The following is a 27488-nucleotide window of genomic DNA, read 5'->3' as shown; positions in this document are numbered from 1 at the left end:
CCTCTCCTCAATTTCTGCCATTCCTTCCTCTTCTCCTTCTCCTCTTCTTCTTCTCTTCCACCATTCCTTCTCCTCTTTCTTTTCCACCATTCCTTCCTCTTCTCCTTCTTCTCTTCATCCTCTTCCACCTCTTTCCTCTCCTCCTTCTCTTCTTCCTCCTCCCTTCCCGTTCCTTCCTCTCCTCGTTTTCCACCATTCCTTCCTCTTCTCCTTCTCTTCTTCCTCTCTTCCACCATTCCTTCTCCTCCTCTTTCTTTTCCACCATTCCTTCCTCTTCTCCTTCTTCTCTTCATCCTCTTCCACCTCTTTCCTCTCCTCCTTCTCTTCTTCCTCCTCCCTTCCCCTGTTCCTTCCTCTCCTCATTTTCCACCATCCCTTCCTCTTCTCCTTCTCTTCTTCCTCTCTTCCACCATTCCTTCCTCTCCTCCCTCTTCCTTCTCCACCATTCTTCCTCTTCTCCTTCTTCTCTTTGTCTCTTCCTCTTCCACCTCCCTTTTCACCATTTTCCCTCCTTCTCCTCTTCTTCCTCCTTCCTTCCCGTTCCTTCCTCTCCTCCTCCTCGTTTTCCACCATTCCATCCTCTCCTCCTCCTCCTTTCTTTCCACCATTCTTTTCTCTCCTCTTCCTGCTCCTCCTCCTCCTATGCTTCCTCTTCTTTCTCCTCCTCTTCCTCTTCCTTGCCCAAATCCAGATATTCTCTCATCTTTCATTGCAAGGGCAATTAATGTGGAGGTAGTTTCCGTTAAGTGGCTTTATTACTGGTTAGAATGGGTTTTTTTCCTTTTTTTTTTTTTTTGTACAAATTTTGATAGCGGAACAGACACTTCTTTTGAGTTTCAATCCTAAGACATCAGAATGACCAGTGAAAGGGTTTAGGACTTAATGTAAAGTAGCAAAACTCGTATTAACATTTTCACTTCTCTCCCCCCCCCCTCCCACCCCCTTTGTGTGTGTGTGTGTGTGTGTGTGTGTGTGTGTAGTTTGCGTGGTCTGGGACGTTGTCATAAATATACAGAGGGGGGGGAAGGGGGGGGCTGGGGTAGGAGAAAAGGGATGGACAGTAAATAAGGCACGTGGCAGTCTCTGAAAAAAATTACACAAGCTTCAGCCAACTTAAATTAATTGCCATTTCCCTGGCCCAGTCCATAAAACTGTACATTGACACAAATGTTGTGTGGGCAGTTGTATATTCCAAGTCACACTCCTCTAATCCACGCTGGCTTTCAGACCCGGCTGGAGTTGTCCCACTAAACCACGGAGCTCCAACCCAGCGGTGAGAATGTCCCAAGTTTCTTTTTTCTTTCTTTTTTTTTTTTTTTAAAAAATCCATTTGGAATTGGACTAAGAATAATTTCTTTCCTTAAAAAGAAGACATCCCCCTCCCCTTCCTCCCCACTGCACCTCCCCCCCCCCGGGAATCCGAGTGGTCATCAGAAAAGGTTGGTCAGTGTCGTCTGTGAAGGGCTGCGGGATTCGTGGACGTCCAAGCTGCCGGAGACGGAGCTCAAGACGGAAGTCACGGAAGGCATGCTAGGGTTCGTCAGGTCTGTGAGGGTGGTGGGAGTCCTGGAGGGGCTCAGGGAGGTGTTGGAGATCTCCGACGCTGGACCGGATGGGGTGCCGGCCTGGAGGGCTGGATCAGAGGCCTTGTCCACTCCCGTGTTCTCCTGGCGTAAGAGGTTCCGTCGAATTTGGCTCGGGCGTTCTGGAACCAGACCTAGAAGTGTTAGCTGGGAAGGAAGGAAGGAAGGAAGGAAGGAAGGAAGGAAGGAAGGAAGGAAGGAGGGAGGAGGGAGGAGGGAGGGAGGGGAAGGAAGGAAGGAAGGAAGGAAGGAAGGAGATGGGAAGGAAAGGAAGGAAGGAAGGAAGGAAATCAGAAGCAGGAAGGAAGGAAGGAAGGAAGAAGGAAGGAGGGAGGGAGGAGGGAGGAAGGAAGGAAGGAAGGAAGGAAGGAAGGAAGGAAGGAAGGAAGGAAGGAAGGAAGGAAGGAAGGAAGGAAGGAGATGGGAAGGAGAAGGAAGGAAGGAAGGAAGGAGGGAATCAGAAGCAGGGAAGGAAGGAAGGAAGGAAGGAAGGAAGGAAGGAAGGAAGGAAGGAAGGAAGGAAGAAGAAGGAAGGAAGGAAGGAAGAAGGAAGGAGAGAGAGAGAAGGAAGGAAGGAGGGGGAATCAGAAGCAGGGAAGGGAAGAAGGAAGGAAAGAAGGAAGGAAGGAGAGATGGGAATGGGAAGCAGGGAAGGAAGGAGAGAAGGAAGGAAGGAAAAGAACACATGAATAAACACAAGGTAGGTAGATGGGTGCATTCTTTAAAACAGTGGTCCTCCAACCTTTTGGGCACCAGGGACTGGTTCCACGGAGAAAGGTTCCACGGAGAAATACCATGGACTGGTTCTGGTCCCTGGACTGAGGGTGGGGGACCCCTGCTTTAAAACATGTAGAACCTGCTCCATTCCCAATACAGGTGGATTGGCACCAGAGCTTTCCAGGGGATGGCCATGATTTATTTAGAGTTTGGCATATCATACATGGACTAGTGGTACAGGTAGTCCTTAACTTACAACAGATCGTTCAAAGTTGCCACACCACCGAAAAAACATGACTTATGGCTGCTTTTTTTTAGTTTTGTTAATGCCAAGTCAATGTGGTCAATATACGAATTATTTATTCATTTGTTGCTTATTTACTTGTCCCAATGCTGCTTTTTTTCCCCCAAGAGGCAACTGGACTTTCTGGTTTTTCTTTGAAGAAATATTTTGCTTCTCATCCAAGAAGCTTCTTCAGCTACTTATTTTTTACCTGTTTTCAAGTCCTAACTTCTGGAAAAACCTCATAACTACCAATAGACCAAATGCCTTTAGTAACTGTGGTCTCATCAGTACCCTTGAAAAGTCTTCTTTAATCTGGTGGACCTCTGTAGAGGATGGATCAACTCTACTCTCAAGGTTCCTGGGGCCATCGTGGATGGAAACTCTGGGAGATGTCACCTCCAACATCAGAAAGACACCCCAACAGTTGAGTAAGCTGAATGTCAACTCATAAAACATATTGTATACATGTTTTATAGTTGTCAAGAGAAAGAAGGGGGGAAGTTTCAAAGAGCAGGCGGCAGTGTGGAATCGAAAGTACATTCCATTCATACTTTCTTCAGAGACTGATTAGATGACTGAAGCTTCTGCCACACAAAAATCTAATTGGAGAGCATGATTGATGACTCTGGGCTGTGGACATTTTTCATTGGATGATACACCCAGAGGGGTGGGGGGGAAAGCAGGATCAAGGGTGACAGTGAATTACGGATCTCAGAGTTGGCTACGCCCAGGCAAATGCCGGCATGTTAACTTCTAATAAATCCTCTGAAGTTTTGGTAGTGTGACTCGAGGCTTATGATTTAATTGGAGTAACTGCCGGAATCCTGACATTGACGTGGTGGAATTGACTGGATCTCTGGAGACTTCCGTTGGATTTGTTTTTTGGACTTCTTTAAAGGTGGAGATGAAGAAGTCCTTCTCAAGGTGAGCTCAAGAAACGTTCATGAAATTTTCTTGGCAATGATATAGATCTAGTTTTTCACTGCCTTCATTCAGATATTTCTCTTCTTTATTTATTTCCTCGTTTATCTCAGAGATTGCTTGGTGGTCTCCCAACAAACCTTTATTTTATTTAGATATTACATTTATATTCTGCCCACCTCATTATCCAAAACGACTCTGGGTTCAGATACTGTGCAGCTGATGAATGACTTTGTGAAATACCTGTGTTTCCCCGAAAATAAGACCCTGTCTTATATTTTTTGCCACCCAAAAAGGCACCAGGTCTTATTTTCAGGGGAAGTCATCCACTGACTAGCCTCATTTGTGCACGTCGCCCCCGGCCTCATTTTTGCTGTCAGAGGCCTTCCGAAACTTCTTCTACAGCTGGCAAGGCTTTCCTGAAGGCCTCCACAGCTGGAAAAAGAGTTTGGATCGATCCAGAGCTTTGTTATCAGCTCTAGGGGCCTTCAGGGAAGCCTTACCAGCCTTGCCGGCTGCAGAAGAAATGGTCCTGCAAGGCAGGTGTTGGGGTGAGCAAGGCCTGGCTACAACTGTCCGAAGGTAAGTAGTAGGGCAGCTCCATCCCCCTATCTCCACACTATCTTAATTTTTACCTGTCCACTCTAGAGTGGGTGGGATCTTAATTAGGACTTATTTTGGGAGGTACGGCTTATATTGGGCGTGTGTGTAAAAATAAAGCTAGGACTTACTTTTAGGGTAGGTTGTATTTTCGGGGAAACAGGGTACCAAATGGTGTGAAACCATATATATATATATATATATTTGTTTTCTGAGGTTTTCGTGGGTATTTGTATGTGGATCTTTTGTTATTCGGGTTTTCTCACGCGAGAATTGGAAGTGTTAGGCGACGTTTCGATGAAGTCTCATTCATCATCTTCAGGCTTGTGTCTTCAGCTTTGTGCTTACTCTGAGAAGCACAAAGCTGAAGACACAAGCCTGAAGATGATGAATGAGACTTCATCAAACGTCGCCAGGCACTTCCAATCTACAGCGTGAGAAAACCCGAATAACAAAAAATCCATATATATATATATATATATATATATATATATATATATATATATATATATATATATATATATATATATATATTGGGGGTGGAGGGGAGTGAGATAACCAAAGGGAAATAGCTACCAGATGTCATCCAGGCAAACATGTTTCCTTCTTATTGCACTGTTCATCGATATTTAAGTATTAATATTTATTTTTATGATAGCATTTAGGTCAGGTGTCAGATCGTTTTGGAAGACCTGCCAGCCTTACATGCAAAAGTAAATTATTAATACTTTTAAAATAATAACATGGGGGGGGGGAAAGAATCATATTTAACATCTGGAACTGTTCAGAGGAATGTGAGGAGATGGATCCAATGATATGTGATTATTAATAATAGAAACCCTTGAGTTGCCTCCTCCATGCAATGCACGCAAGTGAATGCTCCAGAATAAGGATTTTTAAATAAATACAGGTAGTCCTTGACTTACGACCGCAGCTGAACCCAACATTTCCGTTGTTAAATGAGACGTTTGTTAAGTGCGTTTTGCTTCATTTTTACGACCCTGCCTGCCAAAGTTGTTAAGTGAATCACTGCGATTGTTCAGTTAGTGACACGGTTTTCAAGTGAATCTGGCTTCCCCCCATCGACTTTGTCAGAAGGCTGCAAACCGTCATAAATACGAGTCAGTTTGCCGAGCATCCAAATTTTGATCCCGTTGACTATGGGGAAGGCAGTAAGCGGTTGTAAGTGTGAAACACGGTCATAAATGACCATGGTTTCCAGTGTCGTTGTCACTTTGAACACTCACTTAAATGAACAAGTGTAGGTTGAGGAGTCCTTGGTACGTGACTCAGGCAGGAAGGAAGGAAACAGAAGGAGAAGAGAAAAAAAATATCCACTTTGATTTCTGAGGTCTACACCGAAATTACAACAGGTTTTGTATTTTCCAGGCCATCTGCCAAGGTGGAATTAAACAATTTCAGGGATGGGTGGATGGATTCTTGGCTTCAGAAAGTTCTACTTCTTTTCCAGCAGGATGACAGGGTAGGTCAGCAGAGAATTTTGTTAGATTATTAAAGGTAAAGGTGACCCCTGCATGTACATGCTAGTTGTTCCCGGCTCTAGCGGGCGGTGCTCATCTCCGTTACAAAGCCGAAGAGCCAGCGCTGTCCGAAGACGTCTCCGTGGTCACGTGGCCGGCATGACTAAACACCTTTGAAGGCGCATGGAACGCTGTTCCCTTCCCACCAAAGGTGGTCCCTATTTTGCTACTTGCATTTTTTAACATGCTTTCGAACTGCTAGGTTGGCAGAAGCCGAGATGAGTAACGGGAACTCACTCCGTGACGCGGCGCTAGGGATTCGAACCGCTGAACTGCCGGCCTTTCTGATTTGACAAGCAAGCTCAGCGTCTTAGCCACTGAGCCACCACTTGTCCCTTTCTTTAGACTAGCCAGACCCAAACCTGCAGTTCGAATCTCTAGCGCCGCGTCACAGAATGAAAGCTCCCGTTCCTTGTCCCAGTTTCTGCCAAATATTAGTATGGCAGAAAGAAAAATTATGATTTTCATACTTTTTTTTTTGAACATCGGAAAAGGGGCTACTGATTTTCTTTGCAATAGAAATAGGAATTTGGAAGTTAATTACAAGGAAGGAGATAACCCATGCTATATAAACGTTCTTCTTTCGAGTTGCATATGGTTCCAGCAACAAGTGTGATGCAAAATTTTCATTTCTTGAAAGGGGAAAAAAAAAGCAGAATCGTGCATTTGTCCTTTAAAAGAACAATAATTGTCTCTCTTTTTTGTAAGAGGGAAACCTCATGCACAACATTATTCCTCGGGGAGAAACTGAGGCAGGGAAACAAAGGAGTAATGGGAAAGGAGTTAAATACAAAAGTCTGAATTTGCAAGGAGGCTTGGCATCGTTAGGTCATATTTTGCCAGGTGCCCCTTTAGAAAATTAGATGCCGGAATGATTAAACAAAAAATTAGGAAACCCTAACCCCCCAAAAAGCTTGTCTGTATAGCCACTGTTGCACACAAATGTTCCCTGCCAAACACACACTGAAAAAAGTGTTTGCAGCAGGTTATAGTAACTGGACTTCCTGATAGATAATCCAGATACTATTGGCTTCCCTGAAGTCCAGACACAGAAGCCCTTAAACATATTCCAGTGTTGAAATAATAATATCCTAAATGGAATATTTCAGGGTGACCAGCTCCCTTCCTTCCAGCTGGGCTGCTAAAAGCTTTCAACTTCAGCCTGAGGGACAAATATTTAGCAATTGCAGAAGCCAAAGAGGAGAACTGGGATGGCAACTCACAACGCATCTCCTGAAGAATAAACAGGGACCTTAAATAGGAATATGGAGTCTGGCATAGTCAGTCACCTTTCCCATTTTGCTTAGACGCACACAACTTATAGCTCCAACTCTGGAGGAGGTTGGTAGCCATGACAGCAGCCCTTTTCCTGCAGTTCTCGTTCTCTCGTTCTCTCTCTCTCTCTCTCTCCCTCCCTCCCTCCCTCTTCTCTCTCTCATCTATCTCTCTATCTCTCTATCTATCATCTATCCCCAGCCGTGACTATCATCTATTTATCATCCATCTATCATCCATCTATCATCTATCTATCTATCTATCTATCTATCTATCTATCTATCTATCTATCTATCTATCTATCTATCTATCTATCTCTATCTATCTATATCTATCTGTCTGTCTGTCTATCTGTCTGTCTGTCTGTCTGTCTATCTATATATCTATCTATATCTATCTATCTATCTATCTATCTATCTATCTATCTATCTATCTATCTATCTATCTATCTATCTATCTATTATCTATTATCTATCTATCTATCATCATCTATCTATCTATCTATCTATCTATCTATCTGTCTGTCTGTCTGTCTGTCTGTCTGTCTGTCTGTCTATCTATCTATCTATCTATCATCTATCTATCTATCTATCTATCTATCTATCTATCTATCTATCTATCTATCTATCTATCTATCTATATCTATCTATATCTATCTATCTGTATCTGTCTGTCTGTCTGTCTGTCATCTATCTATCTATCTATCTATCTATCTATCTATCATCTATCTATCTATCTATCTATCTATCTATCTATCTATCTATCTATCTATCCCCAGCCGTGACTATCATCTATCTATCTATCTATCTATCTATCTATCTATCTACCCATCCATCCATCCATCCATCCATCCATCTATCAAATTTATTGCCCCCCCCCCCCAATCTTACCAGTGGGTAACTCTGAGTGGCTTAGACATCAAAAGTTAAAAACAAATCAGCTAAAACATCAAAAGTTAAGAACAAATCCAGCCCACAGCAACCTATTAGTGTGTAAAGATGATTCATCAAACTGTAGCTAAGTGGAAGGTGGGGATGAGCTTCTTTTGAAGAAGATCTCAGAATAATAACAGAACAGTGGAATAACAGAGTCGGAAGGGACCTTGGAGGTCTTCTAGTCTAACTCACTGCTCAGGCAGGAAGCCCTATATGCCATTTCTCAATCTCACAAGTGGGTTGCTCTGCCAAAAAAACTCTTGAGGTTTATGACTTGGTCCTCAATCAAATTAATTCAGGCTAATTAAGAGGCACACTCAAATTAAACCATTTCATTTGCACAACGCCAAGAGGAAATTAAATTTTAAACATCCCAATCGCGTCAGATTTCTTTAACCACAGGTAGGCTCAAGCTGGTGGAAAATTCAGAATGGATCTGGAAATCTTTGTGTTTGAGGGAAGCGTTGGCCAAGGTGGCAACTATCTGTAGACCTTTCTCCGAAATTATCACTTGCAGAAGCCATGGGGCAAAATCCCAATTTCTCCACCACCGGCTTTCTGTTAATGTTTTCAGGACCTCATCTTTCCAGGATTCACCATTGTTGGTCAGATGATCATCAAAATGTTTCAGAATTCAACAGGTCCTTTTTGACAGGAGCCTGGTTTAAAGTCCAGCCGTCCCTTGTTCCTGGACAACTTCATCATTTCCATCAACATAGCTGCTCGCCAAAAATGCAAGGGGGAAAAAAATAGGTTTTTCTGAGCAAAACAGGCTTGGCTTTTGAGAACATGCTGAGGATTCTCCATCCTCCACAAAGCACCCCAAAAAGTAGACAAAACCAGTCCCAGGGCCTCCGAAAAGACCTCTTGTTGAACATCTCCAGCAACGTTCTCTTCTTCCTTCTCCAGTTAGTTTATTCCATTGCTGACAAAAAGCTTTTCAAGTGCTGAAAGTTCTGCCTGACGACCCATCAAAATTGCACCGTCTTGAAATTTAAATCAACTGGTGTTTTTTTTTTCCTCCTGTTTTCTGGGACAATTCGGAACAATTCTACAAATCTATGAGTTTTTTCTTTTTCTTTTTAAAGAGCAATAAGAAAACAGCCAGACCAGATGATCCTTTCATGACCAGGTTCACATTCAACAGGAGTTGGTTTATCCATAGCTTGTCCGGCAAGCCACATCTGCTTGCATTCACATAACACTCAATCCTAATTTATAAACCACCGTGATTAGCTAGGTTCAGGGTAGCCGCTAAGCCCATACTAAGCAAACTGCCATCTAACTTATAAACCATGCTTGAACTGTTCTGACCTTGGCTTCCCCAGAAAGCATTAAGCAGACTTTTTGTCCCGGCAAAACCCCTTTTATTGAATGAAGGTGAATTTCTTGCATTCACATTCAGCCAAAGGCCTGGCAAACAGTCGTTCAAAGGGATAATTAGGAGCACGGGCCTTATCTAGCTTGGAGAGCTGCCAAGTAAATATTTCCAAATACAGTGCTGACAAGGAAGGACTCAGCGCAGCGTCTCTGAGATGGCACAGACAAAATCTTTTGCAACTGATGCAATGAATGAATGGTTTCCCGCAAAAGCCCCCTCCCCTTTTGCTCCTCTTTTAATCCCTATGGGAGGGGCCATTCACCATCCACCTGTGGCTTTACTCCTATGTCGACCCTTAGCTCGTAATTGTTCTTTTCTTTTGGCAGCTCTGCGTATGTGCTCCAGCTGCTCCTCCGCCTCACTGCTATCTGACCTGAAGGCAGCTGATAACTGTCGGATGGCTCTGGCCCCATCTCTGCCTCCGATGCAGAGCCTTTGTCCAAGCCTTCCTCAGCCTCCAGGACTGGCCCATGTTCCTCCCCAAACTCCTCACTGTCCGACTCAGCTGCCAGCTCCCCTAGCCGCCAGTGGGCCACAACATGAACCATCAACTATGCGAATGCAGCCACGAAAGGGCAATTCAGAAAGTCGCAGTTTAATGAACCAGAGCTTGGTGCAATGGGCAGATGTAGCCAGTTTAATCTTGGGTCTGAAAGATATGTGTAACATAGATGCATCCTCTGCCAAACATGTTAGTCAGTGGTCAAAGCTGTTGGTGTTCATTAGAAGAGGAGATGATGCTTTCTACTAGAGTTCATTGTCCAGCCAATGTCAAAGTGGATCAAGAGTAATAAGGTTTCCTGCCTGAGCAGAGAGGGGAGTGGACTAGAATATCTCCAAGGGCCCTTCCAACTCTGTTATGCTGTTAACATCATATTCAGAAAGTCCTAGTTTTGCAAAAGTGGTTCCTCAAAAACAAAACTATTTCGCCATGTGCAGCCTTCAAAATCACAACAGAGTACAGTTGACTGACCTAAAGTCCTCATTTGTAGGACATACCCACCATAAGCCACGGTGGCGCAGTGGTCAGAATGCAGTACGGCAGGCTACTTCTGCTGACTGCTGGCTGCCTGAAATTTGGCAGATCCAATCTCACCAGACACCAGGCTGACTCAGCCTTCCATCCTTCTGAGGTTGGTAAAATGAGGACCCAGATTGTTGGTGGGGGAGGCTGATGCTGTAAACCATTTAGAGGGGGCTGTAAAACACCGTGAAGCAGTGTATAAGTCCTTCCTTCCTTCCTCCCCCCTCCCTCCCTCCTTTCATGTTTCCTTCTTTCTTCCCTTCCCTTCCCTTCCTTCCCTTCCTTCCTTCCTTCCTTCCTTCCTTCCTTCCTTCCTTCCTTCCTTCCATCCATCCATCCATCCATCCATCCATCCATCCTTCCTTCGAGCCATGGTGGTGCAGTGGTTAGAGTGCACTACTGCAGCTACTTCTGCTGCCTGCCAGCTGCCTACAATTTGGCAGTTGGAATCTCACCAGGTTAAAGGTTTACCCATCCTTCCATCCTTCCGAGGTGGGTCAAATGAGGGCTCAGATTGTTGGGGGCAAGAGGCTGGCTCTGTAAACTGCTTAGAGAGGGATGGAAAGCACTGTGAAGCAATATATAAGTCTAAGCGCTATTGCCCTTCCTTCCTTCCTTCCTTCCTTCCTTCCTTCCTTCCTTCCTTCCTTCCTTCCTTCCTTCCTTCCTTCCTTCCTTCCTTCCTTCTTTCTTCCTTCAACCAGTGGTTAAAATGCAGTATTGCAAGCAAACTCTACCCACAGCCAGGAGTTTGATTCTAACCGGCTCAAGTTCGGCTCAGTCTTCTATCCTTCCGAGGTGGGTAAAACGAGGACGCAGATTGTTGAGGGCAAAAGGCTGACTCTGTAAACCGCTTAGAGAGGGCTGTGAAAGCCCTGTGAAGCGGTATATAAGTGTAAGGGCTACTGCTATTGCACCAGGGGCTCCATCCATGAGGACAACACCTGTTTTTCCCCTCCAACCATTAGACAGGTGAGGCAGAGGTAACGCAAGGGCAATATTTCCATCCTATCCCCATATCCATCCCTCCCTGTCTCAGAGCAGAAGCCAACTTTGGTTGGGCGTTATCTCTGAGGCTTCAACTCCCAGAATTCTCCAGCCGAGGGTGGAATTCTGGGAGTTGAAGTTCACCCATCTTCACCCTTCAGGGTTGGAAAAACACAGCTCGGTGGGAATTGTACACCTACAGCTCTGGCCAAGGACCGCTTACTCCATTTGAGCCCCTAAAAAAAAGAAAGGAAGAAAGGAAACCACTTACCTGGAGCACCCTCTTGGTTAAACCCGTTTTCTGAGCCAGCTGCTTCAAGTCCTTGGCGTCCGGATTGTGATTAATTGCAAAATAGGATTTCATTGTCCGCAGCTGGTGGTGTTTGAAGGAAGTCCTCATGCGTTTGGTCTTTTGATTGCTGGGGTAATGTTGGTCTCGGTCCAGGGGGCTGCCGTCATTCTCATTGCAACTCAGGGCTATAGAGGGGGCACCAAGGTGGAGAAGAGACCGTCAGCACGGTGCCCAGGAGAAAGACCCCCTTGTCTGGGCTCCCAGTCTGTCCTTTCCCCCCCCCCAACAACCAAGGCAGGGGGCATCAGGAAACGATTTGGGCACAGACGTCCATGGCACTAATCAGCACCCAGCCCAGGATGGGTTTAGCAATTTGGTCGAATGGTGAAGGGACCGGGATTAGAAACCAGGAGAGGGTGAGTTCTAGTCTTGCCTTAGGCATGAAAGCTGGTTGGATGTCTCTGGGCCAATCCCCAGGTTACGGTGACTTCTAGTCCCGCCTTAGGCGAGAAAGCCAGCTGGGTGATTTTTGGGCCGATCACCAGGAGGATGTGAGTTCTAGTCCATCAGCATGACAGCCAGCTGGGGTGACTTTGGGCCTCTCTCAGTCCAATCTACCTCATGGCGTTGTTGTTGTTGTGGTGGGGAAAATAGGAGGAGGAAGGACTGTTAAGATTGGTTTCCCCAGGACAAAACTTGAGTGATTTATTTAAAAAAATAAAATAAATAAAAGTGGGATACCAAAGACGTAGGTAAGGATGGATCTGGTGCTTTTAGAAATCGGGGAGTTCATATGTGTCGTCACCAAGGGCCTTTCCCTACCTCCCCATTCAAGCCAGTCGTGTACAGGGCATTTAAATGCAGGTTCCCACATGCGTGACGTGAGCCTGCCTCGCACACCATCTCTGCCTGGGACAGCCCCATCTTCACCTTCACTTCCTTTACAAAGTGACCCCAGGAGAGGTGGGATGGAGAAAAAGGCCTCTTCTTTTCTGCTACGATTTAACGCATTTGCATCTTCGGTCTCTCTCTCTCTCTTTCTCTTTCTCTCTCTCTCTCACACACACACACAGACACGCACACAAAAACACACAGAGCCTCATGCCAATCTTCCACTTGGCGCTCCCTTTCCAGACCCCAGAAAAGAAAAGAACCGCTTTGCAAAAAAAAAAAAAAATGTTTTAACACACTTCAGATTGTTCAGCGGCATGGCACAGCTGCAAACTCCCAACTCCACTCCAGCCTCAATAGGGGGAAGAAAAAAAAACAACCCTCATTCAAAACCTTCCCCCGGTTCTTCCCTTGCAGGTTCCCCTCTGCAGGATGAGAAAGCAGCCCATTAACTAAGTAAAAGACTCCTTAAAGGAAGGGAAGGAAGGGGGGGAACCCTGGGGGCTAGGGGGCTTGGATGTCCCCACCTGACGGAAAAGCTGACCTATAATTTGAGGGAAGAAGAGAGCAGAAGATTTGAGCTGCGTTCAGAGGCCCAGACAGAAAACTTAAAAGTAACTCTCTGTCTTTGCAGGCCATTAAAAATTCAAAGCCCCTTTAAAAAAAATAAAAATCTGGGTTTGAGTTGATTTTCTGTTTCCAACCTCCCTTCTCCACTAACTAAAGGCAATTAACCCCCCTCCCCCAACAAACCAAGGAAACCCTTGCAAAGAATTAAAAGGACGAGTGTCGGTCACTAACTACAACTCCTTCAATTTGCAAAGCGAGTTTAAATTAATATATACAGTAAACTATCGAACACCCCCTTTGCACCCTTTCCCCCAAAAAAGCTGCATCTACGGCTTTTAAAAGCTGCCACGCACTTTCGCCTTTTGGGATAGCCAACACAAAGGAAGCCTGTTCTTTTGGGATGTGAGGGGATCAGGACTAAATTTTCTACAATTTCCTTCCTTCTGTCCTTCCTGTGTTCCAGATTTTTTAAACAACGGTGTGGGAGGGGGAAAAAAAACAACACCACGCAAAGCTTGGTTAGATTCGCTCCTTCGATAATTATTTACTTGTTCTACCAAAAGGAGTAAAAACGCAGGAAAAGAGAGAGAGAGAGAGAGAGAAAAGAGACATAAATATGTCTCGTGGGGGTGCTAATGCGTGAATTATCGATCCAGCTGTCTCAACGTATCTGCACAAGGCTTTTTAAATTGTCCTTCATCGGATTATACGATCTACTTCTGACAGGGACCGCTCTGCAAACTGGTACGATTAAGTCAAGTGTGGGTCAGAATTTTGGAAAATCTCAATTAAACCCGGCTCCCAAATTCACACGTCAGAATTCGTGGTTGCTTAAACGCTGCAACAATACTAGAATTATTTCCAGAATGGGCAGAAATCAAAACCCCTCCTCTCCAACAGCTTGCTAAAAGTAACTCATAATGCACAGCACGCCACTTTTGAAGAGGCTCTGTCCTTGCCCCGAAAAGGCCCGATGTACTCAAAAGTAGCGTAATAACAATAAAAAGAGAAAGATGATTTTAGGGCGTCATTCGAGGGATCGTGGTTAATATAAGAGGCAAACCCCAGGTTCCAGAACTCATTGAGGAAAAGGCACCCCAAATATTCGGAGCCGTGATATGAAGACAACAGGCTGGCTTTGGATGACCACAGAGGTGGTTTTTACAGACTACAGATTAACAGATTTGGAAGGGGCCTTGGAGGTCATCTAGTCCAACCCCCCGCCCAAGTGAGTAAAGTATATCCATTTAAGCCAACCTAACCCTCCCACCATAAATGACCAGAAGTTGCCTGCAAGTTGTTTGCATGTTCTACGCAAACCCCCCGACACAAGTTTTAATAAATTCTCAGGATCCTTGTGCCAAAGCTTTCCCTCTTCATCGAGCGGACAAAAAATGAAATTAATTCATCTTTTCTTTTCTCTTGAGGAAAAAAAAAATCCCAATTCAAAGTTACCAGTGATGGAACCCAACTTCTTGCAACCCTCCACCGGAGCAGCCTTACTTATGAGAGCATTGTTGTGGTTGCGTCTGAAGGAGCATGTATTGTTCAGCATAAGGCATGAGGTGGGGAGGGGGGCGGATGAGGGGGCTCACCCCCAGCGCGGGGGCTGCATGCACGCCGATTTGGAGCCAGATTAGTGAAGATGATCTTTGTCGGTGGCTCAAATCAAGATGTTTCTTTGGCCCGCAGGCAGCTGACGCCGCTGTGTCACACAATGTTCATAAACACTCCCTAGGGACGGTGGCACGAGAGAGGAGCGGTGAATTTTCCAGGGTGTGTGTTTTGTGTATGTGTGTGTGTGTGTGTGTGTCTGAAACAAGGAAAAGGCCATGCAAGTTTTAAGGATGCGGGCAAGGAGTCTTGGTGCCACCCAATCAAGATTTGACAAGTCCAAGAAGATGGATTAAACTAATGCAACGGCCTAGGAGCTGAGCTAGAAATGTTTCACTAAAATGTGGGAAGGATAGACCAGGTAGCAAATGGGCAATTTTGTCTCCTTCAGTTGATGTAAATATTGTATTTCCCCCCCAAAATAAGATCCTGTCTTCTATTTCTTTTGCCACAAAAAAAAAGGCACCAGGTCTTATTTTCGGGGGAATGTCCTCCACTGACTAACCTCACTTGCACGTGTGGCCCCCGGCCTCCTTTCCGCTATCAGTGGCTTTCAGGAACTTCTTCTGCAGCCGGCAAGGCTTTCCTGAAGGCCTTTCCTGCAGCCGATAAGAGAGTTCTGGATCGATCCAGAGCTTTGTTATCAGCTACCGAGGATTTCAAGAAAGCCTTGCCAGCCTTGGCGGCTGTAGAAGAAACGGGCGGGCAAGGCAGGTATCAGGATGTGGGAGGCCTGGCTACAACTGGTAAGTAGTAGGGTAGCTCCGCACACCCCCATCCTCACCCTAGCTTAATTTTTACCCGTCCACTCTGGAGTGGGCGGGAATCTTAATTAGGGCTTATTTTGAGGGGTAGGGCTTATATTGGGTGCACGTGTAAAAATCAAGCTAGGACTTACTTTCAGGGCAGGTCGTATTTTCAGGGAAACGGGGTACTTGCAGGAGAAGGAGATCTTTTCCCTCACATCCAGCCACAACCGTAAACCCCAAAGCCACCACTGCCCCAAATCAATGTTCTGCATTTGATGTTCAATTCTTAAGCAAGCAGATGTCGTAATAGGCATGAGATAAACACTGGGACGCGCGCACACCTGTTTTGTACTTATTCACACAGTGTTTCCAGAAGGAGGACCTCCATGTGGTAGGAGATACAGACAGCACCAAGCCAGCAGGATGGACTTCCCAGCTCTTGCTACACCTAGTAAACACCGGGGAACACCGCAATCCAATATGGATTCTTTTACTTCACCCACGTGCAAAGGGCAAGGTATCCCACAAGGGTACCCCTAAGTATTGGCCCCATATCTGTGTCTTTCTCCAGCCCCCTAAGTCCTGAACTCAGTGAAACAATGTGCCTGTTCTGACCTAGGCTTAACAAAAATCACGAAGCGGTCGCCTCATCCCGACAAAACCCCCTTTTTATTAGGCTAATGTGAATTCCTATATCATTCACATCCAGCGAAGTCCCGGCCAACAGTCTTTCAAGGGTGAATTGCAACCACAGACCTTACCAGGCTTGGAGAGCTGCCAGGCCGATAACTTCCAAGCGCAATGCTGTACCAGAAAATACTTGGCAAGGAGTCTCTGAGAGTCATGAAGAAATCTTCACCCTAATGAATTGAACTAACTGTCTCCTGCAAAAGCCCCTTTCACTCCTTTTTTATTCCCTATGGGAGGGGCCATTCAATGTCCACCTGTGCCTTTACTCCCGAGTCAACCCTTGTTCCTTAACTGTTCCCTTCTCCTGGCAGCTCTGTGCATGAGCACACTGGGAACAGGCTCCAGCTGTTCTTCTTCCCCACTGATCTCTGACTCCGAAGGCAGTTGATACCTGTCGGACGGCCCTGGCCCCATCTCTGCCTCTGATGCAGAGCCCTCATCAGAGCCTTCCCCAGCCTCTAGGACTGGCCCATGTTCCTCCGCAACCTCCTCACTCTCCGAACCTGCCGCCAGCTCCGCTGACCGCTGGCGGGCCACAACACTGCCAAGGGAATGGGCTACAGTAGATCAACTTATGATCGTAACTAGGGCACAACTTTGCTCCCTTCCAGAGCAAAGCGGTTGTTAAGCAAGCCGTGCTTGATTTTACAACTTTTTTCTTTGCCACAGCCGTTAAGCAAAGCACAGCCGTCGTTAAGAGAAGCACACGGTCTTTAAGAAGATCTGATTTTCCCCCATGGACTTTGCCAGTCCAAAGCTGGGCCCGGCAGGTTGCGATCATAAATACACGCCAGTTGCCAGGACCCGGATTTTGATTGTGTGACCACGGGGATGCTGTAATCATGGTCATAAGTGTGAGGACAGTCCCTTTTTGAAGGGTCACGAGGTGGCTGGTTGTAAGTCAAGGTCTACCTGTACAGCCAAGAGGAGCCCACAGGGGAGAGTTACTCAAAGGAGAGGTCTTCTTGTAGAATCCCAGAAAGATTGGACCAAAAAGAAGACGGCCAAAAGAATGTGGCCGTAAAAGAGGTGAAAAGCACAGAATATCACATGCATGTTAACAATTGCACAGTCACTGCAGCCTAAGTTAGAAGTTTGCCGAACGCCTGGATACCCAATAAAGGATCATATTTGTAGCTCAGGGTTGAACTGTGGGCTCTCTTTAGTTTAGTGGTTTTCTTGCAAACATTTCATGGTCCAACTAGGTAACATTATCAGTGCTAGAAGGGAGAGGAGGAGGAGGAGGAGAGGAGGAGGAGGAGGAGGAGGAGGAGGAGGAGGAGGAGGAGGAGGAGGAGGAGGAGGAGGAGGAGGAGGAGGAGGAGGAAAGGAGGAGGAAAACAAGAACTCTGGGGTCCTTGGTGCTCTCTGAGTTTAGTGGTTTTCTTGCATGGTCCAACTAGGTAACATTATCATCTGGGTCTCTCTGAAGTGGTTTCTTGCAAACATTCATGGTCCAACTAGGTAACATTATCAGTGCTAGAAGGGGGAGTAGGGTTTAGAGAAAGAGGAGGAGGAGGGGAGGGGAGGAGAGGAGGAGGAGGAGGAGTGTAGGGTCTTCAATCCTGAGTTGAGTGGCTTACGGTAGTGTCTGTGGGGGGAGAAGGAAGACTGGGGCGTCCTTGGTGCTTTCTGAACTTGGTGTTCTTGCAGACATTTCATGACCCAACTAGGTAACATCATCAGTGCTAGTGCACCTGGAGGTAAAGGCTTTTCCTAAATAGCCTCTTCCACTCTTCCCCCTCCCCCCATGGAGATGCTGTGAGGGTCAGACCCCAAGTCTTTCCCATGTGGGAAAAAGGCTTTCTTTCTTTAAAGATTCTTTATGGCCCCCACCCCAGCGGTGCCCCCCTCCACCACCCACCACCTTCTCCATGGGTTTGCTGGAGAGTTGGGGAATCCGTGGCTCTCTCTAGCTTCGATGGGTCACGGGATAGGTTAGTCTAGCCACGTTCCAAGATTGGACATTCATTCCTAGCTGCCTGGAAGTAGATGGATCCTGACAACATTGTCTAGGAGGTGTGTGGGGGGGTCACAGTCTTCCAGTTGGGGCCAGAAACGCGTGGGGGAGAGAGAGAGAGAGAGAGAGAGAGAGAGAGAGAGAGAGAGAGAGAGAGAGAGAACTGAACTGAACTGTCTAGATGTCGCTGTCAATCACCTGAGCCTTCATAGGGGCCAAGAAAACCACCCCAAACTCTTCCAGGCTCACCTTCATGTAGCAGCATCTGGAGCAATCGAGGAAGAATGACCTCCCCCCCCCCCCAATCCAGAATCTCTTTCAAGGATTACTAGCCATGGAATCACCACCACCACCAAGGCCTCCCTTCTTTCCCCCATCGATCAGGAGAAGATTCCCTGGTAGCCAAAGGCCGAGAGGCTCCCAATGAAAAGATTTCTGGCTCAGAATTGGCTTGCCTTCAGAAGTTGTGGCTGCTCCAACACCGGAGGTTTTTCAGGACACGGAGGCTGGGCAGCCCGTTTATCCAGAATGGGGTGGAGTTTCCTGCTTGAGCAGGGGGTGGGGGGTGGACTAGAGGACCTCTAAGGCCCCTTCCAACTGCGTTATTCTGTTATTCTTCTATTTCTTTCTAGTTTGTGATGAATCTGTGGCTTTATACGGGCTACCTCGACTTCTAGGCAGCCTCCAGAATCTCTGTCCAAGAGAGGCCTGGAGCTATGGGGCAAATCCGAATTAAGTGGGGTGCCACCACAAGCTAAAGGACAGCGAGAAGGAGAGTTATAGAGAAGCAGATCTCAGCCTAGATTATTTTTTCCCCCACCCCACTTTAATGTGTTCTGTAGCCAGGTTCGAACTGGGACAAATCAAAGGAGAAATAATAGGTCGGATTGAAGGAACTCGGTAAGTGAAATTGTAGATTTGGGGGAAGTTTTCCTCCTCCTTGTCCTTCCTGGATAAAAGGGGTAGGGGGCTGTTTCTGAATAGGCAGGCATGACTCTTCCACCCTTCCCCCACAAGAAAGGAGCCCAGGAAGGGGGGGGGAATTGTAGGGGGTTCAACCCTAAGTGGGGAGGGTAAGGAGGGCCGGTTTCCAATGGACAAAAAAATAGGGGAAGGGGCTCGCTGAAAAATAAGTCTCCTCGTTTCTGTTCTCCCTTCTTCCTGGGGAGTTTGCCGTGATCTGAAAAGGGTATTTTTTTGAGGATTTTTAAAGAAAACTAATAATAATAAAATGATGGGAAAGAAGAGGTGGCTTTGAGTTTAGTTTTACTTGGCCCCCTCCAAGCTCTGCGAAGTCCCTCTAACAAGACAAGAAAGAAAGAAAGAAAGAAAGAAAGAAAGAAAGAAAGAAAGAAAGAAAGAAAGAAAGAAAGAAAGAAAGAAAGAAAGAAGAAAGGAAGAAAGAAAGAAAAAGAAAGAGAGAGGAAGAGAGAGGAAGGAAGGAAGGAAGGAAGGAAGAAAGGAAGGAAGGAAGGAAGGAAGGAAGGAAGGAAGGAAGGAAGGAAGGAAGGAAGGAAGAAAGGAAGAAGAAAAAGAGAAAGGGAGAAAGAAAGAGAGAGAGAAAGAAAGGAAGGAAAGAAGGAAAGAAGGAAAGAAAGAAAGAGAAAGAGAGAAGAGAGAAAGAAAGAGAGGAAGAAAGGAAGAGAGAGAGAGAAAGAGAGAGAGAAGAGAAGAAAGGAAAAAGAAAGAGAGAGAGAAAGAGAGAAAGAAAGAAGGAAGGAAAGAAAGGAAGAAAGGAAGAAAGAAAGAGAAAGAGAGAGAGAGAGGGAAGAAAGAAAGGAAAGAAGGAAGAGGAAGAAAGGAAGAAAGAAAGAGAGAGAGAGAAAGAGAGAAGAGAGAGGATGAAAGGAAGGAAAGAAGGAAAGAAAGAAAGAAAGTATTAAAAGTGGCGAGAGGGAGAGAGGACCCGCGCAAATCGTTTGGGGCAATGGAGGTGGGGGGGAATTCTCTTTGAAATCTCGGCCCCCTCCGAAGCCGTTTTCCGCTTGTCAGACTCGATTCGCGTCCAGGAAAACGGCTCCCGCGCCCGTTTCCACTCGCCAACAAAACGGCCCGGTGAGTTCACCTCCCGTTCTTCTTCGTCGGCGCCTTCAATCAAACTTCTCCTCTTCTTCCTCCTCTCCTGCCCCCTCCTCCCCGCCCAACCTTTACGGGGAAACGGAACCAAGACGCGACTGGCGTTCGGATCCGGCCGCCGCCAAGGAAAAGGGGTTTCATTCTTTCCCGGGTTTGCAATTGGGGTGGGGGACGGAGGGGGGCCCTTTCTGCTCACCAGCACGCAGCTCACACTGCTCTCTCACCCCGCCCAACTTTACTACGGCGTTTTTTTTGGGGGAGGGAGGGCAGGCGGGCGCCCGGTTGGTGAAGAATAAACTTTCCCAGGAGCGGGGCGGGGGAGAAGGTGCTTGTAAAAGGGGGTTTCGAGGGAACGAAATTTAAAAAATGCTTCTTTACTATCCAGCCCCCCAATTGCTATTCCGCCCCGGATTGCGCCCGCACACTCTCTCTGCCTGAAGACACGAGTTCTCGCCGAAGTCAGGACGCCGAGACGGATCCGCAAACAGGAGAAACGACGGCGTTCCTTTCTTAGCTCGCCGGCAGCAACCCGGGATTAACGCCCCTGCCTCCCAGAACTATTCTCCCACCCCACGCACGCATAAACACCCCCCCCGCCATTGGCCCCCAATCCCTTTTCAGGCGAGCCACCCTCCGGGAAAGCTCTACTCGGCCCGGCAATACGGCGGCCAAAATTCAACCCGATCCCATCCCGCAGGAAACGCGAAACGTTCCTCACGTTCCTGAAACCCGGGACTCCCCCCAACTCGTCTCTTAGGCAGCTAAGACCCCGCAGCTCCAACATGGAGGCTAAAAGAAGCCCCCCACCCCACCCCGCGGGCCCCACGAGGCACAGGGGCCCCATACTAATCTGTGCCTGTTAACCCTTCGATGCACCTTGTATCACATAAATACAGCAACGTATTTATTACGTTTTACTGCATTTTTAACGAAGACTAACATGAAAATATATGTTTCATTTTATCGGCCATTTATATTTTTATTCCTGTGAGTGGTTGTCGTAGGGGACCCAGGACACTGCTTTGCCCGGGGCCCATAATGCTCTTACGACGGCCCTGCCCCACGCCAAAGCTCCCTTTGTCTACAAGCGGAGAGCCGCTATTCCTAACGTGGGAACGTCCCAAGCCCGCAATTTCAGGGCGAGTTCAAGGCCGAGGCGCTGGGGGAGGAGGAGATGTGAGCCTCCGCTCTCCCACCCCCCAAAAAAACCTCCAATTGGCCCGCTCTCCCGACAAACCGAGGTGTCCCAAACGCGCGGCGGCCGAACCAAGCGCGGCGCAAAACTTTGCAAAACCGGGAGGGCGCAGCTTCCGTTTTTTTTTCTTTTTTCCCGCCGCTCGCTCGGCCTCTTACCTGCGTTGTAGGCGGCCAGCTCAGCGCCGGGACCCGGGCTCTTCCGTTTCCTGGGCCGCCCCTTCTGCACGGTGCCCACGCCGTTGTAGTAGGGCAGGCCCAGCGGGGCGGCGGCCCCCAGCGCGGGGCCTTTGCCGCCCACCCCTTCGGCGTGGTTGAAGTGGAGCTGGTACTCGTCCCGCAGCAGCGCCTCGAAGTGCAGGCGGCAGTAAACCAGCCCGTCCTTCATGCCGAAGTGGTCGCCGGTGGTCAGCATCTTGGCGCAGGTGGAGCAGGTGAAGCAGTTCAGGTGGTAAACCGAGTCTCGGGCGCGCATCACCATCTCCGAGGCGGAGATGCCCAGGTGGCAGCGGGCGCAGCGCTGGACCGAGAACCTCCTGCCAGCCAGAGAGAGAAGGGAGGGGGAAAAAAAGAGAACTCTTTGAGATCTTCACCTGAACAGGTGCACCGCCCTTTCTTCGCGGGGTGGGCGTTGGGGGGCGGGTAAGAAAGGGAAGCGCCTCCACCAGGCGGGAAAGCACCCTGCCCTACCCTCTCTCCCGTCCCACCGGGAAGCGCCAGCCCTTTCGGAGCGGCGCCCAGGATAAAGCCGGCTGCTGGGCCAGGTGAGCAGGCAGGTATGTCCTAAAGAAGAACGGGCCGGGGAGCTTCCAGCCCTCTCCCCCCGCCGCCGCAGGCCAGACCAATCCCCTTTCCCTCCTTCCCAAACCCCTTACCTGTAGTAGTCTTCCTTGCAGTAGATGCTGCCGTCTTTGCTGAAACAGGTGAGCTCGGATTCCAGGTTAAGTTTACACTCGCAACACTTCAGACAACGCATGTGCCACTGCTTGTCCACCGCCAGGAGGTAGTAGCGGTCCGAGATCTTCCCCCCGCAGCCGGCGCACAGGGCGGCTCGCTCGCTGCTGACCGACGGCATGGCGTGCTGCGGGAGGGGGGGGAAAAAGCGGCGCTTATACCAGGGGTTCGCCCAACTGTCCGGCTTGGGAAACCTTGCCGGGAAATACCTAAATACGGCAAGGGGGCAAGGGGTAAAGCTAGGAGGCCATATCGCCCTCCCCTCCCGGCCGAACCGGTGGCGAATCCGAGCGCTTCTCCCCTCCCCAGGGGCTCAACCCGGAGAGAGGCTCGGCCAGCGAGCGCCTAAATCCCTTCTCCATTTCTCTCTCTGGCTGCCTTCTCACAACCCACAGAATCAGGTCAGATCAGAGCTGGGGCATAACAGGCCGCGTTTTACCCCGGTCAGACACGGGTAGCTGTAATCCCCGCTCCAGTTTAGAAGAATCCAGCCCTTCTTGCGAGTCTGCGAAGCCGAAACTGGGTTTTTTTGTTTTTTTAAAAATCGAGTTAGCCGTGTCGTGTGAACCCACCCGAGCCTCCTGTTCTCCCTGTGTGTCTCGCAGTATAGATTGTGCCACGGAAAAGTGGGATGGGGGGACGACGGAAAAAGCAAAACGGAGGCCTGCGTGGGGGGTACGAAGGTGGGATAAACCCAGTAAAATAAATATGGGTGTAAATAAATAACGAATTATTCCCGCCGCCAGGAACGAAAGCTCAGCTCCTTTTTCAACTCTTTTTAGAAAGCAAAAATTAGCTTTTTTTTTTTTTTTTTTTTAAAGCACGAGTATAATAATACTATTCTGCTAACAAAATAAACGGCCGCTCACGTTACTCCTCCGAGATTTTCTAGTTTTTGCTTTTGTTTTTAAGGGAAAAAATGAAGGAAATTTAAGCGGGGAGGAGGAGAAGGGAAGGGCGTTTCGTACAGGGCCAAGCCCGTGTTTTTGTGCGTTTCCACGACCAGCCAGGGCAGTTACTGCGGAGGAAGCGCAAAACGTCTGGCTGCCATCAGCCCTGCCGGAGATTCTAACGGACTTCAGCGGAAATTTGCCCCGGGCGAGCTCGCTGGAAGTCCTGCCAGATGGGGCGCCTCCTCGGAGTCTAAGTTTCAATTTATCCGACCTCGGTTTTTCCCCCCCTTCTGCCTAAATAACCAAGCTGGTCAAAGGATCTTTTTTTCCTGTTTCTTATAAAAATATTTAAAAATTTTAATTTTAATTTATCCAATCCCATTTCGGCTGGTATTGAGGGGAGGAAAATTTCCTTCTTTTCTCATCTTTCTTTTTAAATAAGACAAATAATTATTTTAATTTGAAATGGAGGAGACGGGCATTTTTTATAATAGAGATCCCTAAGCATGCTGAAATTAGATTAATTTTATTTATCCTGCAATAATAATAATAATAATAATAATAATAATAATAATAATAATAATAATAATAATAATAATAATAATAATAATAATAATCTGTTCCTCTAATTTGAAATGAGAAAGTGGAGATCTATTTATTATGTGGAAGCAGACAAGTAGTTAGTTCCTATTATTTAATTTCTGCCAGAATGGTTAGAAGCCCAAGCTTAAAACTCTGCAAATTAAGTGAATAGATTTCTTGGATTCTCTTTTTAAAGCGAGCACCTCTGCAGAAAATAATTCTAAAGGGCAAAAATAGCAGGCTCATCGGAGGAAAAAAAATGATAGCAACTACAATAATAGTTTTTAAAAAAAGAAAAAACGGGAGGAAAATTATTGCCATTTCTCTTCTCTTTCCCGACTCCCGAGTGCGAAGAAATCTCGCCGAAAAACAGGAACAACGCAGATGAAAAATATTTTGAAAGGGCCCTTTCGATCAACTTTAAAATAATGTTCCCGAATAAATAGCATTTGGCACCAAGCATTTATGCGCAGATTATTGTTCACGATGCTATTGTTATTTTTGCCATTTGTTATACTATTATCTAAGGCTGGAAAGCGCTTCCAGGTAATGTTCATTTTTCTAGTTAAAACCTGGGAAAGCAAACGGTTGCAGAAGGGAAAAGAAACCAGCGCAAAAACTATAAATGCTAATCCCCCTATTAAAATGTTGCCCACCGAGGCCACTTGGTTAAGCAAACACATTCAAAGCAAAAGGGGGGGGGAGCAAAGCCCATAGATAGTCAAGAGACTTAGATTTGGGGAGGGGGTAAATGAAATGTTTAAAGCATCGCCATTAAAACGAAGCCTCTTTTTTCCAAGTCACTTTTCTGGCTCGGTTTAAGAAGGTGGGCTAACTTTGCCTCCCCTACGGAGAGTTAAAAACCCGAATTGGGTTGGTTTTATTTCTTTTTTTGGGGAGGGGGAATAACTCGAGAGAGGAGCAGAAAAATATACTCAAAATGTGACCTTTTTTTGAGGGGCGGGGAAATTTGGGTTCTTAAAAGTCGGCGCAGAGTAACGGCTTCGCTTCGGCTGGCAATTTTGCGGATCCTTTTCGGAGGATTCAACTACTCCCATTTCCGCGGCTCCGCGACCCTTTCCCCCCTACCCACGCAACGGTCCGTTATTTCGATGGGGGAGGCTTTTCAGCAGCTTTTTGGACGGCGACTGGTGCCAAGAAGCCGATCCCCCTAGCCCGGCCTCGCCCTGAATCCTTCCCTGCTTTAAAAGTGGGGCTCCGGGCCTGCCGCCGCCGCCGCGGGCCCTACCGTTTCGGTCTCGCCACGGTCGATGGCCGAAGTGATGGCCGGCGTGTCTCCCTTGCTCCGCCGGTCCATCTCGTCGATGACGCCCTGCATCTCGGAGCCGGCTAGGCTGTGGAAGAGCATGGCCGCGCCGGAGGCCCCGCGCCTCTCCGCCGCTCCCCGCGACCGCCGCTTCTTAGCTCTCCGGTTACCCGCGGCGAGGCGTCGCCATTCCCGGGCCCGGCCGGACGCCCCGTCTCGCCTCCTCCTCCTCCCCGGCTGGTTTCTGTCTTCCCGGCTGGGGAGGCCGCCCCGCCAGACCGGGGGAGAAACGAAGGGTGGGACGGACGGCCTTAAAGCATCGCGGGTTCCAGATCCGCTCGCCGGACCGGGCGCACGGACGGCGGGGAGACGAGCTAGGGGCGGCCGCCTCCGCTTCTCGGGACGGCACCGGTGGTGGAAGAGGCCTAGGTGCTGAGAGGGCCGGATCCGCGCGACGAGGGAGGCAACCGGGAGCAGGCCGGCCTCTGCGCCTCCTCCGCCTCCTCCTCCTCCGGCAGGCGAGGCTGTGGCGGCGGCGGTGGCTGCGGCTGAGCCCGGCTGCCGCTTCGGGGACCGAGACAGGGGGGCGGGAACGCGAGGCTGGAGGAGGGGAGGACCGGGAGGAGGAGCCGCGTTCCGGGCAGAAGCCGCCGCAGTCCCAGCCCACGCAAGGCTCCGCGCCTTTTCTAGCGCCGCTCTGACATCACGTCGGGCACGGCGCCCATTGGCTGCTCCCCGCCCGCCCGGCTCCGTCCACCATGTGCTCGCCGGTCGCCGACTCTGCCCGGGAAGGGCGAAGGCTCCCCCGCCGCCTGGGGAACCATCTTCGCCCTCGCCTTGAGCTGGCCGGACCGCGCCGTCCAGGCAGCCGCCTCTCGTTCCCTCACCGAGGGATCGCCTGCGAGGAAACGGTTCCTTGCAGAGACGTCCCCCCGCTCCGATCTCTCCTAGGAGTTTCATTGGTCCCTGCCCCCCCCACGCCCCCCCCTTTGCTTCCTTTCTGTCCCGCAAAGAGTGAGGCAGACACACACACACCCTCCACTCGGGTGGGAAAGGCTCTTTGGAGACTTAAGTCAGGGAGAAGAATCTGCTGGGGAAGGAAGAAGTGGACTCTTGAAAAAAGGGAGGGAGGGAGGGAGGAAGGAAGGAAGAAAGGAAGGAAAGAAAGAAAAAGAAAGAAAGAAAGAAAGAAAGAAAGAAAGAAAGAAAGAAAGAAAGAAAAAGAAAGAAAGAAAGAAAGAAATAGAGAAAGGAGAAAGGAGGGAGGGGAGGGAGGAAGGAGAAGGAAGGAAGGAAAGAAAGAAAGAAAGAAAGAAAGAGAGAAAGGGAGGGAGGGAGGGAGGAAGGAGGGAGGGGAGGGAGGAAAGAAATAAAAAGAAGGAAAGAAACTGGAGGAAGGAAGAAGGAAAGAAAGAAGGCAGGGAGGCAGGAAAGAAGGAAGGAAGGAAGGAAATAAGGAAGGAAGAAGAAAGGAAGAAAAGAAAGAAAGGAACTGGAGGAAGGAAGGAAGGAAAGGAGGGGGAAGGAAAGAAAAAGGAGGCAGGAAAGAACAAAAGAAGGAAGAAGGAAGGAAAGAAAAAAGAAACGAGGGAGGAAAGAAAGAGAAAGAAAGAAGGTAGGGAGGCAGGAAGGAAGGAAAGAAGGAAGGAAGAAGAAAGAAAGAAAGAAAGAAAGAAACTGGAGGGAGGAAGGAAAGGAAGGAGGAAAGAAAGAAAGAGAAAGAAAGGCAGGGAGGCAGGAAAGGAGGAAGGAAAGAAGGAAGAAAGGAAGAGGAAGGAAGGAAGGATAAAAAACCCTCCAGTGAAGGGGGCGTGGCCGAGAGCCTTTTCTGGCCCCCTCAGGGGTGATGCGCGCCTGTCAGCACCTGCGCTAGAAAGCTAGCCCTGCATTGGCCCAGCTTTGGGGAACGGAAGGCCTTGGGTGAACCAGGGCCCCAGAGCCACGACCTGCTTTTCGAGGGGGCGCCGATTAGGACGAGGACAGACGGGGGAGAGGGACGGGAGGGGGAGAACCCCAGGACCGCCATTCCTTGGGGGTGGGGGGAGACGGTACTTCGGGCCAGCTCTGACAGAGGCCCACCAGTTCCAAAGGCTGCCGACCATTGGGCATGGATCCAGAGTGACCCCGAAGGACCAGGACATTCCTGCCCCACCTCCAGGATTCACTCGAGAATATCCTGAGCCCCCCCCCCACCTTTCCCTCCCCACCACCGGTATTATCTGAAGCCGGATTCAGAAGAAATTTCTGCTTCTTCTTTTTTGCTTTCTAACAGCATCTTTTTTGCGCATTTCAGGGTTCTTTGGGCACCTCAGATTCTCCACTTTCTTCTTCTTCTTCTTCTTCTTCTTCTTCTTCTTCTTCTTCTTCTTCTTCTTCTTCTTCTTCTTCTTCTTCCTCTTCCTCTTCCTCTTCTTCCTCTTCCTCTTCCTCCTCCTTCCTCTAATCGGGGTGACAGGAGGCCAAGAGACAGTAGCAAGTCCCCTTCCGATCCAGGGAGAGGAGAACC

General features: G+C 48.3%; 1 protein-coding gene across 1 annotated transcript; it reads right to left on the bottom strand.

The window, feature by feature from the left end:
* Positions 1-736: 736 nt before the first annotated feature.
* LHX2 (LIM homeobox 2) lies at positions 737-25852 on the bottom strand. Its single transcript, XM_087944021.1, is given in 6 exon segments — positions 737-1687; positions 1690-1717; positions 11522-11727; positions 21446-21822; positions 22162-22367; positions 24965-25852. Coding segments are annotated over 6 exon segments (1194 nt in total). The 5' UTR covers positions 25085-25852; the 3' UTR covers positions 737-1430.
* Positions 25853-27488: the final 1636 nt, after the last annotated feature.

Source organism: Notechis scutatus, chromosome 15 (assembly GCF_049901735.1).
Source record: "Notechis scutatus isolate UNSWTSFEM ecotype Mainland chromosome 15, rNotScu1.2, whole genome shotgun sequence".
Lineage (NCBI taxonomy): Eukaryota > Metazoa > Chordata > Lepidosauria > Squamata > Elapidae > Notechis > Notechis scutatus.
Note: the sequence above shows the minus strand (reverse complement) of the source record. Positions and strands in the feature narration are given on the sequence as shown.